This window comes from Pan paniscus, chromosome 7 (assembly GCF_029289425.2).
Source record: "Pan paniscus chromosome 7, NHGRI_mPanPan1-v2.0_pri, whole genome shotgun sequence".
NCBI lineage: Eukaryota > Metazoa > Chordata > Mammalia > Primates > Hominidae > Pan > Pan paniscus.
The window spans coordinates 82,904,263-82,917,107 of NC_073256.2; the positions used below are offsets into that span (position 1 = coordinate 82,904,263).

General features: G+C 43.4%; 1 protein-coding gene across 20 annotated transcripts in view; it reads left to right on the plus strand.

Moving 5' to 3' along the window:
* The window catches only part of CSPP1 (centrosome and spindle pole associated protein 1), a 131,779-nt gene that overhangs the window by 102,663 nt on the left and 16,271 nt on the right, over window positions 1–12,845 (plus strand). For all 20 annotated transcript variants that reach the window (XM_003831350.6, XM_003831349.7, XM_034966188.4 and 17 more), the window contains 4 exons: window positions 5,307–5,446; window positions 8,157–8,297; window positions 10,542–10,588; window positions 12,778–12,841. In XM_003831350.6, coding sequence (XP_003831398.3) covers window positions 5,307–5,446; window positions 8,157–8,297; window positions 10,542–10,588; window positions 12,778–12,841 — 392 coding nt within the window. The remainder of the gene's footprint in view (window positions 1–5,306; window positions 5,447–8,156; window positions 8,298–10,541; window positions 10,589–12,777; window positions 12,842–12,845) is intronic.

A 12,845-nucleotide genomic window follows, 5' to 3' on the forward strand; every position in this document is an offset into this window, starting at 1 on the left:
AAATGCCTTAACTGTGCAGCTTTCCAACTTCTAAACATGCATATTTAATTCAGTTTAACGGTTTTTTTTTTTTAATTGATCATTCTTGGGTGTTTCTCACAGAGGGGGATTTTGTAGGGTCATAGGACAATAGTGGAGGGAAGGTCAGCAGATAAACAAGTGAACACAGGTCTCTGGTTTTCCTAGGCAAGGGACCCTGCGGCCTTCCACAGTGTTTGTGTCCCTGGGTACTTGAGATTAGGGAGTGGTGATGACTCTTAACGAGCATGCTGCCTTCAAGCATCTGTTTAACAAAGCACATCTTGCACCGCCCTTAATCCATTTAACCCTGAGTGGACACAGCACATGTTTCAGAGAGCACCTGGTTGGGGGTAAGGTCATAGATCAACAGCATCCCAAGGCAGAAGAATTTTTCTTAGTACAGAACAAAATGGAGTCTCCTATGTCTACTTCTTTCTACACAGACACAGCAACAATCTGATTTCTGTATCTTTTCCCCACATTTCCCCCTTTTCTATTTGACAAAACTGCAATCGTCATCATGGCCCGTTCTCAATGAGCTGTTGGGTACACCTCCCAGACGGGGTGGCGGCTGGGCAGAGGGGCTCCTCACTTCCCAGAAGGGCCGGCTGGGCAGAGGCACCCCCACCTCCCGGACGGGGCGGCGGCCGGGCGGAGGCTGCCCCCCACCTCCCTCCTGGAAGGGGCAGCTGGCCGGGCGGGGGCTGCCCCCCACCTCCCTCCCGGACGGGGCGGCTGGCCGGGCGGGGGCTGCCCCCCCACCTCCCTCCCGGACGGGGCGGCTGGCCGTGTGGGGGCTGCCCCCCACCTCCTGGATGGGGCAGCTGCCGGGCGGAGGGGCTCCTCACTTCCCAGACAGGGTGGCTGCTGGGCGGAGGGGCTCCTCACTTCTCAGACGGGGCGGCTGCCGGGCGGAGGGGCAGAGACGCTCCTCACCTCCCAGACAGGATTGTGGCCGGGCAGAGGCGCTCCTCACTTCCCAGACTGGGCAGCCAGGCAGAGGGGCTCCTCACATCCCAGACGATGGGCGGCCGGGCAGAGATGCTCCTCACTTCCCAGACGGGGTGGTGGCCGGGCAGAGGCTGCAATCTCGGCACTTTGGGAGGCCAAGGCAGGCAGCTGGGAGGTGGAGGTTGTAGCTAGCCGAGATCACGCCACTGCACTCCAGCCTGGGCAACGTTGAGCACTGAGTGAACGAGACTCCGTCTGCAATCCCGGCACCTTGGGAGGCCGAGGCTGGCAGATCACTCGTGGTTAGGAGCTGGAGACCAGCCTGGCCAACACAGCGAAACCCCATCTCCACCAAAAAAGTACGAAAACTAGTCAGGCGTGGTGGTGCGCGCCTATAATCGCAGGCACTCGGCAGGCTGAGGCAGGAGAATCAGGCAGGGAGGTTGCAGTGAGCCGAGATGGCAGCAGTACAGTCCAGCTTCGGCTTGGCATCAGAGGGAGACCGTGGAAAGAGAGGGAGAAGGAGACCGTGGGGGAGACGGGAGAGGGGGAGGGGGAGACGGAGAGGGAGACCTAACGGTTTTTTGACATTAATTTTTCTTTTCATTAATAAATTCTTTTGGCAAGCCAATATGATTTAAGAAAGAGTACTTGAGCAGCGCCTCAATTTTCTCGCTTGAAAATTATACATGATAATTTCTACCCTTTGAGAATCTAGTGAAGAATAAATAAATGTATGTATTTGAAATAAATAAATAAATATATGTATTTGTGACTCTTAAGTTCTAACTTAAGTTATAAAACATGTTACATTTATCATCATTTAGCAAGAATTGGTTAAATACATTTACTTTGGAACAATTTTAATACATATTCTGATTAAAGACATCTCAGAGTTGGTTCTTTATTGCAATTTCATGAATATTTGTACAAAAGGAATCTTGTATTCACTAAATAATTTGCCATATTCAACTCCTATTATGTGCTAGGCTCAAAACAAATGTGATGTGGCTCACATGTGAAGATTTAGTAACCTACTTCCTAACTTATCAGTGTATTTAACTATTAGCATTAATGGAAACTAGACAGCAGTCCAATTTAATGGTCTCTTAGATGTCTTTTTAGTATTTTGCATTATAGTAAATCTCCATAGAGTTTCTTTCACCTTAGGTATTAGAGGTCTCTGTCAGCCTTGACCAGAGTCATTTTGTGGCCCCAGTGAATGCTCCCCTGCAAAAAGGAAACTCCATTAGAGCAGGGGCATTGTCTGTGGGGATCCCAGCTATCTTGTCTTGGTGCTTAGGGAAGATTTAATGATAAAGAAATGATGGGAGGAGTCTGACTAAGCCTCATAATGACCATAGCTTAGAGCTCCATTTTCAAAAATAGAGGAGACCTAGTGCTGATTGAAGCAGCAGTAGGTATTTTATTTTATTTTATTTTCAGGACTAGAAACACCATCCCTCTCTTATCATCACTCCCTCAAAGCCCTGGCAGAAAACACCCTTACTACCTGCTATCTATTAATTTCTTAGGTACCACAGGAATCAGTTAACTACTTAGGTTATCAAGTTCCTTGTAAAGTCCATTGTAAAGTTAATGTTGGGTCCTCTGAATAATACCCATATTGAACTACATATTAGTACCATATTTCTGTTTTTATTTTTATTTTTTTGAGACGGAGTCTCGCTCTGTCACCCAGGCTGGAGGCATGATCTTCGGCTCACTGCAACCTCTGCCTCCCGGGTTCAAGTGTTTCCCCTGCCTCAGCCTCCTGAGTAGCTGGGATTACAAGTGCCCACCCCCACGCCCGGCTAATTTTTGTATTTTTAGTAGAGACAGGGTTTCACCATGTTGGTCAGGCTGGTCTCGAATTCTTGACCTCAGGTGATCCACCCGCCTCGGCCTCCCAAAGTGCTGGGATTACAGGTGTGAGCCACCGTGCCTGGCCAGTACATTTCTTTTTATATTTTTGGAGACAGAGTCTCTTTCTGTCACCTAGGCTGGAGTGCAGTGGCATGATCTTGGCTCACAGCAACCTCCGCCTCCTGATTCAAGTGATTCTAGTGCCTCAGCCTCCCAAGTAGGTGGGACTACAGGTGCAGGCTACCACACCTGCTGATTTTTGCATTTTTTAGTAGAGACGGGGTTTTTCCATATTGCCCAGGCTGGTCTCGAACTCCTGAGCTCAAGCAATACATCTGCTTCCCAAAGTGCTGGGATTATAGGCGTGAGCCACAGGGCCCTGCCTATTACCATATTTCTATGTGTGATTTGTGTCTTAGGCTGAGGGGAAGGTAATTTATTGATTATCTAATGCATGTCAGGTACTATACTAGGTACTTAACAGTATAGCATTTATCTCAATTCTGACCGGATATGGTGGCTCACCCCTGTAATCCCAGCACTTTGGGAGACTGAGGCGGATGGATCACCTGAGGTCAGGAGTTCGAGACCAGCCTGACCAACGTGGCAAAATCCTGTCTCTACTAAAAATACAAAAAAAAAAAAAAATTCGCCGAGTGTGGTGGTGCGTGCCTGTAGTCCCAGCTACTTGGGAGGCTGAGGCAGGAGAATTGCTTGAACCAGGAAGTGGAGGTTGCAGTGAGCTGAGATTGTGCCACTGCATTCCAGCCTGGGCAACAGAGCAAGACTCTTTCAAAAAAAACATTTTTTTATCTTAATTCTGTTGTTCACCATAAGACTATAAGGGGTAGACATCTGCATTTTACAGATGATGGAATCGAGGTCAAACTGCTAATAAATAACAGAGCTGGTCTTTGAATCTCAGTTTCTCTGACCTCAAAGACTGTGATCTTCATACTCCATGAACATTTTATTTTATTTTTTCCATGAACATTTTAAAGTAAGGCTGAATCATTCTATTGTAATAAGGTGTCTTGCATCTGAGGATTTTGAAAAATTTCAATAACGTTATAAATATGCTATATTTTAAGGTAAAGGATGGAACTAATAGAGCTATTCGAATTATTTATTTATTTATTTATTTATTTATTTATTTATTTATTTTTGAGACGGCTTCTTGCTCTGTCACCCAGGCTGGAGTGCAGTTGCATTATCTCGGCGCGCTGCAAGCTCCACCTCCTGGGTTCACGCTGTTCTCCTGCCTCAGCCTCCTGAGTAGCTGGGACTACAGGCATGCGCCACCCCACCCGGCTAATTTTTTGTATTTTTAGTAGAGATGGGGTTTCACCGTGTTAGCCAGGATGGTCTTGATCTCCTGACCTCGTGATCCGCCCGCCTCGGCCTCCCAAAGTGCTGGGATTACAGGCGTGAGCTACTGCGCCCAGCCAATTTTTTTTTTTTTTAAGAGACGGGGGGCCGGGTTCAGTGGCTCATGCACGCCTGTAATCCCAGCACTTTGGGAGGCGGAGGTGAGCAGATCACGAGGTCAAGAGATAGAGACCGTCCTGGCCAACATGGTGAAACCCCAACTTTACTAAAAATACAAAAAAATCAGCTGGGCCTAGTGGTGCACGCCTGTAGTCCCAGCTACTCAGGAGGCTGAGGCAGGAGAATTGCTTGAACCCGGGAGGAGGAGGCTGCAGTGAGCTGAGATCACGCCACTGCACTCCAGCCTGGCGAGAGAGCGAGACTCCACCTCAAAAAAAAAGAGAGACAGGGTCTCCCTCTGTTGTCCAGGCTGGAGTGCAGTGGCATGATCACAGCTTATTGTAGCCTTGGCCTCCTGGGCTCAATCAATCCTCTCATCTCAGCAGTAGCCAGGACTATAGGCACACACCATCATGCTTGACTAATTTTTTTGTTGTTGTTGAGATGGAATCTTGCTCTGTCACCCAAGCTGGAGTGCAGTGGCGTGATCTTGGCTCACCACAGCCTCCTCCTCCTGGGTTCAAGCAATTCTCATGCCTCAGCCTCCCGAGTAGGTGGTACTACAGGCACACACCACCACGCCCAACTAATTTTTGTATTTTTAGTAGAGACAGGGTTTCACCATTTTGGCCAGGCTGGTCTCAAACTCCTGACCTCAGGTGATCCACCTGTCTTGGCCTCCCAAAGTGCTGGGATTACAGGTGTGAGACACCATGCCTGGCCTCATATTTTTTTTTTTTTTGTAGCAAGGGGGTCTTGCTTTGTAGGCCAGGCTGGTATTGAACTCCTGATTTCAAGCAGTCCTCCTGTCTGCCTCCCAAAGTGCTGGGATTACAAGTGTGAGCCACAGCACCTGTCCTAGAGTAATTTTTTAATAAGATGATGTGGTGAAAAAGACCAAATTTCTTTTACAGTGAATTAGATGTGAACTCACCTATTTTTCTGTGAAACACATATTATGATTTGTCATTTATCTATAGGAAAAAGGAAAGGAATCCCATGGATATATTTGATATGGCTAGACATCGGTTGCAAGCTCCTGTCAGAAGACAGTCCCCTAAGGGCTTAGACGCTGCCACTTTTCAGAATATTCATGATTTTAATGAGCTGAAAGATAGAGGTGAGTAGATTGCTGCTCTTTTAAAGATGTAGCAGAAGTGTTCTACCCATATTTAAATATCTATAAAGATCTTTGTACCCTTTTTCTAAAGTGGAATTTTATCTATGATATGTATTTTAGTTGAAATGAAACTTCTGTATTCTCTAGGTCTTCAGTTAACCAGTCTGGTAGATGAAGCTTTAGTTTGACTAACTGCTTTCTTTTGGAGAGCATACAGTGTTAAAGTCTGGAATGGATGAGATCGCATAGACTAGTATGAAGAATGGAACTTGGCATTTAATGGAGGATGGACAGACAAAGATGAGCTCATGAAAAATACTGAGGAGAAGCCAGAGAGACTGGAGGAGAAGCAGGAGAATGTAGGATCCTGAAACCTGAGGGGAAGGAGTATCAAGGAGACAGGATCATGTAAGGTGAATACCGGAAAATGTCAGTTGCATGAGGTCATTGGTGACCTCAGCTAGAGCTTTTTAAGTGGAATGATCGCCGATTAACTTTGAAATGAGGATTGACTAGGAGGCAAGATGTTGGAGACAATAGGCATAAGACTTTTAGAAGACCCTTGGCTGGGAAAGGGAAGGGAAGGAGAGGGATCAGGAGCTGGAAGAGTCCTTAGAATGTGAACGTGAGGAGCTATGCAGGAGAAAGAGGTTCAGGCTCTAGGAGAGGGAGAGTGATTGTTGAAGTGAAATCTAGGGAATTTGAGGGAAGAGTTAGGAGAAGCTTTGATGTAGCCACTTAGGGCTAATGGAAGAGAAAGTTTAGTAAGGAAATGAGATTTCCAGGGTACATGAGGCCTGGGAGATGGAGAATGTGTGGAGGAACCAAATGTGTGTTGTGTAATTTTCCTTTAGGCATATTCAGCAGAGCAGGTGTTGGAGCAGAAGGGGCAGATTATGGGATGTGTGGTCATATGACCTAGGCCAGAAAACTGGAATTTAAGCTTTTTATCCTTTTGAAAATACTATCTGTTTATTATAGCAAATTTGAAGGAAAAATCACTTTAGTCAAACTACCTATATGTAAGTACCATTATCATTTTGGATGTTTTCTAGTCTTTCTGAGCATAATTAAAAGAAAAAAAAGATAAATTGTGTTATTTAATTTTCTCTATAGTTTTCCACCTAGATTTACACCTATTATCAATTACGTATACTGTGTTATTTTTTATGCTATCAAATATTGATTACTTACTGTCTGCCAGGCATTGTGTTAACCCAGTGGATCTCATGAGGAGTTTGGTCTGAAGTCAAAACTGTTTGTATTATAAACTAAGACATTATTTGTCTTTTTCATTCTCATTCTCTCATGTGTATATAGATTGGCCAGAGACTACATGATATATGATGATTTCATCTCTTTGAAGCTAGCAAAATGTGTCCTTGTGTATTCTTGTGTTTTAGGAATCTCTTAATTTTAATTTCTAATATGACGTGTGTGTGTGTGACATACATAAGTAAAGCTCTTTGGGGTCCTCAATTTTTAAGAGTGTAAAAAAGATCTTGAGACCAAAAAGGTTTAAGCCATAGAATTGGGCTGTTCATTTCCCTGTGTTACTACATCTTGCCCTCATTCACCCATGACTTGGTGGTTGGTATTGTTTTTTTAATGAGTTTGGAAGCAGTGAAGCCAGGGACCAATCCAAGTTTATGTGTCCAGAGACTTCTGTTAACTTCTGAAAATGGCTGTTAACCATTTTCACTATTTTGTTCTTTTGATAATTTCTGATCATAAAGCTTTATACATATTTAGTACCATAAAACTACATATATATTTAGGATCATTTCTTTATATTCCAGCAGTGTAATTAGTGAGTCAAAGGGAATAATATTTTCAATGCTTTTTATATGTATGAACTGTATGTTTCTTCTCAAGATTAAAACATTTTTATTCTTGGCCAGGCACAGTGGCTAATGCCTGTAATCCCAGCACTTTGAGAGGCTGAGGCGGGTGGATCACGAGGTCAGGAGTTCAAGACCAGCCTGGCCAACATAGTGAAACCTCGTCTCTACTAAAAACTACAAAAAAAATTAGCCGGGCATAGTGGTGGGTGCTTGTAGTCCCAGCTACTTGGGAGACTGAGGCAGGAGAATGGCATGAACCCAGGAGGCAGAGCTGGCAGTGAGCCAAGACCGTGCCACTGCACTCCAGCCTGGGCGACAGAGCAAGACTCTGTCTCAAGAAAAAAAAAGAAAAAGAAAAGGCATTCCCCCTCAAGTTCCAGCCAGTCTACATTTATCTTGCTTTCTGCATGATATTTGTAAGGACTAAAATATTAATTGGCCAGTAACATTATTTTTTCACGTTTCCAGTATATTTTAGAGATCAGCCGTGATTACAGTGTCTCATGGCTGCCTTAGTCATAGCCATGTGACCATCTGCTTGGATATACCTGCACGTAGTCTGTGTTCTGGGTGGCATCCTGGCAGGGCTAGGACAGGTAGAGATGGAGAATGCAGCATCCACTGCTTGTTCTGGGGTATTCCTTATGTTGGTAAGTTTGTGAAAATACACTTATTAAAGAATATTAATTTCATATTCTTTAGTTTTGTGGCTATTTTACTGTCCTTTGACTTTAGTGATGTTTCACTATTTCTATCATTTCCTTGATTTTGAAATTAGGTTACTCATGTTACTTACAGTGAAGTTTTACAAAATCCCATTTGAAAACAACATTTAACTTAGTTATATAACATATTTTTTATACCAGATTCAGAAACACGAGTTGATCTGAAATTTATGTACCCGGATCCTCCAAGAGATCATCACACCTTAGAGATTCAGCAGCAAGCCCTGCTAAGAGAGCAGCAGAAGAGGCTGAACAGAATAAAAATGCAGGAAGGTGCCAAAGGTAAGAAATAATCATTGCTGTGTCAAATAGTATCAGCACGCTGTTTTTCCATAGGCTTTCTGCATCTCTTCTATTGATTTCATTCCCAGGCATCCTCCTTTCACTGGCAGCCCCATGCTCACAGGGTCCGTTTGGTCTGTAGTACCAGAAAAGAACAAGTATGAGAGAGGGCTCTGAGTGGCTCCACTAGGGTGGTGTACTCATGCATGAGAGGGGCCCAGTCATTCACTGTAGCCAGGAGGACTGAATACTTTGACCAGGCCAGGTGACGTCTGCATCAGGAACTAGGAACCAAAGGAAGGAGTGTCAGGCAGACATATCAGTGCCCTGTCATGATGTGTCGGGCATTTGCCTACTGTGCCATGTCAGGCATTTGTCTACTGTGGTGTGAGTGTGTTTAAGTTTTGATGTGGCGTAAAATCTGTAAAGCATCAGACTGGACTATGAATATGTTTTCGTATAATCAACTAATTGAAAGATACTTAGTGGTTACTAGCAGCGCAGGTACTGGCCTATATCCAGGGGATATGGTGATGAGTGACATATGCTGCTGCTCTTGAGGAGGTTATATTTTGTTGGAGAAGTATGATGCTAAAGAAGTACAACTGTGATGAATATCGCACAGAAGAAATCTAGGATGCTGTTGGGTTGGGGTGGGTAGGCACCTAGAAGCAGAGTGGGGCTAGTTGTCTCAGAGAGCACTGATGGGCCCTGACGATAGCCAGGTGTACTGCATGGCCTTCCCATCTGTATTTCACCAGCCTTCAGGCCATCGAGGTTAACCATGGAAAATGAGTAATGAAAACCCAACAATCAGATAACAAGAGTGGAAGGGATGCTCCTGCCAGTTATTTTTAAGAAAAGTTAAGACCCTATCTTGGGAGGCTGGTCTGGCTTGCAGAATCTGAGGAAGATATTTTGACTTCATGAGATAGCATCACAGGAGTAAGTGATGCAGCAGTTTAGGCCCAGATCATAGGTCAAGACTTCAATAAACATTTGTATAGGGATTGTCGTCCCTTCATCTGGTACAGAATTTTTAATAACAGCCTCATAGCCCTGTGACAGAATAAGCCTAATTCTAGGATAAGCAGTAGGTATATCATCTGGAGAGAGGAGAGAAGCAAGTGTATTCTTCAACCTTTGTACCCAGTCTGGTGGCATTTTTCTTTAGTCTCAAAATGAAGATCTGATCTTGTGGGATTTTGGCAGCTTAGACTGATTAGCCCACAAGTAGTCCCCAGGTGGATACAGGTACATTTTAGCACTGAAGGTATCTATCTCCCACAGCAGCCACTCCCCAACTTCCAGTAGACACTATGAAGACCTAATTCATAGGAATATGACCTCACTGGCCAGGCGTGGTGGCTCACGCCTGTAATCCCAGCGCTTTGGGAGGCTGAAGTGGGCGGATCATGAGGTCAGGAGTTCAAGACCAGTCTGGCCAACATAGTGAAACCCCCGTCTCTACTAAAAATACAGAAATTAGCTGGGCATGGAGGCGTGTGCCTGTAGTCCCAGCTACTCCGGAGCCTGAGTCAGGAGAATTGCTTGAACCCAGGAGGTGGAGGTTGCAGAGAGCCAAGATCGTGCCACTGCACTCCAGCTTGGGCAACAGAGTGAGACTTAGTCTCAAAAAAAAAAAAAAAAAAAAAAAAGAATATGGCCTCACTATAAACAATCACAAACATGTCTATTAAAATATCTGAGAAGGAATACAGGCTATCATTCGCAGCTTGTTTATTTTCAAAGGCAGTATCTAAAAAGGGCAAAATGTACTATTCACAGGAACACATAGGAAGGCTGGTCATATTGGAGAGGCTTTGGGATACCTGATCCAAGATCTTTGCCTCTGGAACTAAGTGCCTGGAATTGAGCTTATTTCAGTTCCATGTGAGGGAGCCCCTGTTTAACTCCATGCAACAACTTTCTACAGATTGTAGAAATCTGACAAGATGGTGAAGGATCCTGCATTGATCATTTTCTTTTTCTGTTGGCATTAGTTTTACATTTGCAATGATTTTACTTGTTATGTTCATTCATGTGAATGGGAGAATTTTATGCAGCTAGAATGGATGCAGGGCTATGTTTTTTAATAAGTGATATCTTTAAAATACTCTGAAGTGTGATAGTTGAAAAGTAATTTCCAGTAGAGAGCTAGTCAAAAAAGATATTCTAAAATTTAATTTATATAGTAAGCATTTTCTGACCTTTTAATTTGCTTTTGTTCTCCATTGACTACAGTTGACTTAGATGCCATCCCAAGTGCTAAAGTACAAGAGCAAAGAATGGTAAGCAACCAGTTACAATTTTTCAAGTTAGTTTTTGGGGGATTAAAAATCTTTAGGCATATGATGATCAAGTAATTCAAATTTTGAATTATTCAGGAATATTGAATTAAGAACGTAAGTCTTATCAGTAAAGTGGATAGCTTGAGAAGTGTTAGTGTAATATATATAGAAAACATATTGTAATGGCTAAGAACAAGATTCTAGCACTAGGCTGTTCCAGTGAGTCTATTTTTAGCTGTGTGACTTAGGGCAAGTTATTTAATCTCTTTATGCCTCAGCTTCCTAATCTGTAAAATGAGGATAATAGTACATAAATTAATATTTGCAAGGTACTTAGAGACAGGCCTGGCATATAAGTTTTATATAAGTGTTTATTAAATAAATAAAAATAGCTCAAGTGCTGTTGTGAGAACTGAGATAATATATTAAAAGCCCTTACAGCAGTCCTGGCCCATTATGAGTGCAGTGTGAGTGTTTGCTGTCATTACCATGAGCAGTAGTGGGAGTAGGAGTCTGTTATGGAAGTAGTGTTGAGGTCTACAAAGAAAATAAGCAAAGGAAGGGAACAGAGAATAATAATACCCACCTGTATCCTGAGGGGGGTACTTTTTGTGCAAGACTGAATAAAGGGACAGGATGAGCTCTTTTCAATCAACAAATATTTATTATTTCCTATGGACAAGAAACTGTTCTAGGTGCCGGGGTATAGGAGTAAACAAAAGGGACAAAAATCCCTGTCCTGTGACAGGTTACATTCCAGAAGGAGGGAGAGACAGTAATCAAATAAATCAATAGTTTGTTGAATCATGGTGCTGTGGAGAAGACAACAGCAGAGAAGGCAGCTGGAGGATCCTGGGTGGGAGGGTTTATAGTTGGAAATACAGTGGGCATGGGGGCTCACTGGGTAGGCAACATTTGAGTAAGGACATCAGGGAGGTGTCTATGGGAAACGTGGGGGAACTTCTGGAGGAAGAACATTCCAGGAAGAGGCCCCAGTGGAAGTTGGCCTAGTGCATGTAAGGAGCAGTGGGAGAGCCATGAGCAAGGGCCAGTTGGGCACATGGGGCAGGGGGTGACGAGGGGAGGCAGCAGGGCCTTGGGGGCCATTCTGGGGCTTTGCCTTTGACACTTGTGCATGTGATGGGAAGCTGCCAAGGTCTTTAAGTGGAGGAGTGACATGATCTGCTTGAGGTTTTTACTTGATCCACTGACTGCTGTGCATTTTGACTGAGTGGGACAGGAGGCTATTGTAGTAATTTAGGCAAGAGACAAGCTCACTTTCTGATTAAAGAATGCAGTGCATCATTGTAATTCATTGCCTTAAAAATTAATGGACAGCTCTTTGCTGGAGTGTCCTACTGAAGCCCGGATATCTGGTAAGAAGGTGCAGGGAGGTGGAGTTGGATGACTTTAGGTTCCTTCTGACATGTTGGTTATTATTCTGTACTGCAAAATTCTCTATATGTAAATTTAAGTTTTCTCTAATTTGGGAGCTCATTATAATAATGATATAATAATGATATAATATTATATATATATAATATATAATGATATAATAATAATGCTCATTAGCATTTTTTTTCGTTACTATACTATATGCTCCACTATATCTGTGCTGCATCATTGTGGCAATTGCTGTCACATAGGGCTGTCATAATCTGAGAGTATACCCCTCTCTCTCCCATGACACTGTGATCTACTCCAGAGCAGAAACTCTTAATTCATCTTTGTATCCCCAGTTCCTAGCATGAAAGAAATAGTAAGTGGGCTATACAGGTTTATGGAAATTCGGATGAATGAATCTTGGCAGTGGCTTAAAGACTTAATGTTTAATTGGGGTCTTTGCTTCATACTGTATTATATTTTCCATCAGTCATAATGTGATCCTTTTATTTGACTTCAACCATAAAGGGGCAGGAAGGAGTGGAGTTAGGGAGTAAATGTGTTAGCTTGTAGAATCTGTAGCCTGGAGAGAGACTGTCTTCTGTTGCTATCACCGTCTTCGTAGGAATCGTGTGTGTTAAGGCTTTCCAGTATTTTCTGAGCATTGGAATGTAGTCAGTCCTATCTCTCCCCATCCTCTTCTGCTTTTAGGGAGAACAGTGTGGAAACTTGTGCCTCTTCTTAGTATAAATTTGTTTTTGTACACAAAACTAATAAAAATAGTCATTGAAACATGTTTCTTTTAGCCCAGAGATGACACTAGTGATTTCTTGAAAAACTCATTATTGGAATCTGATAGTGCTTTTATTGGTGA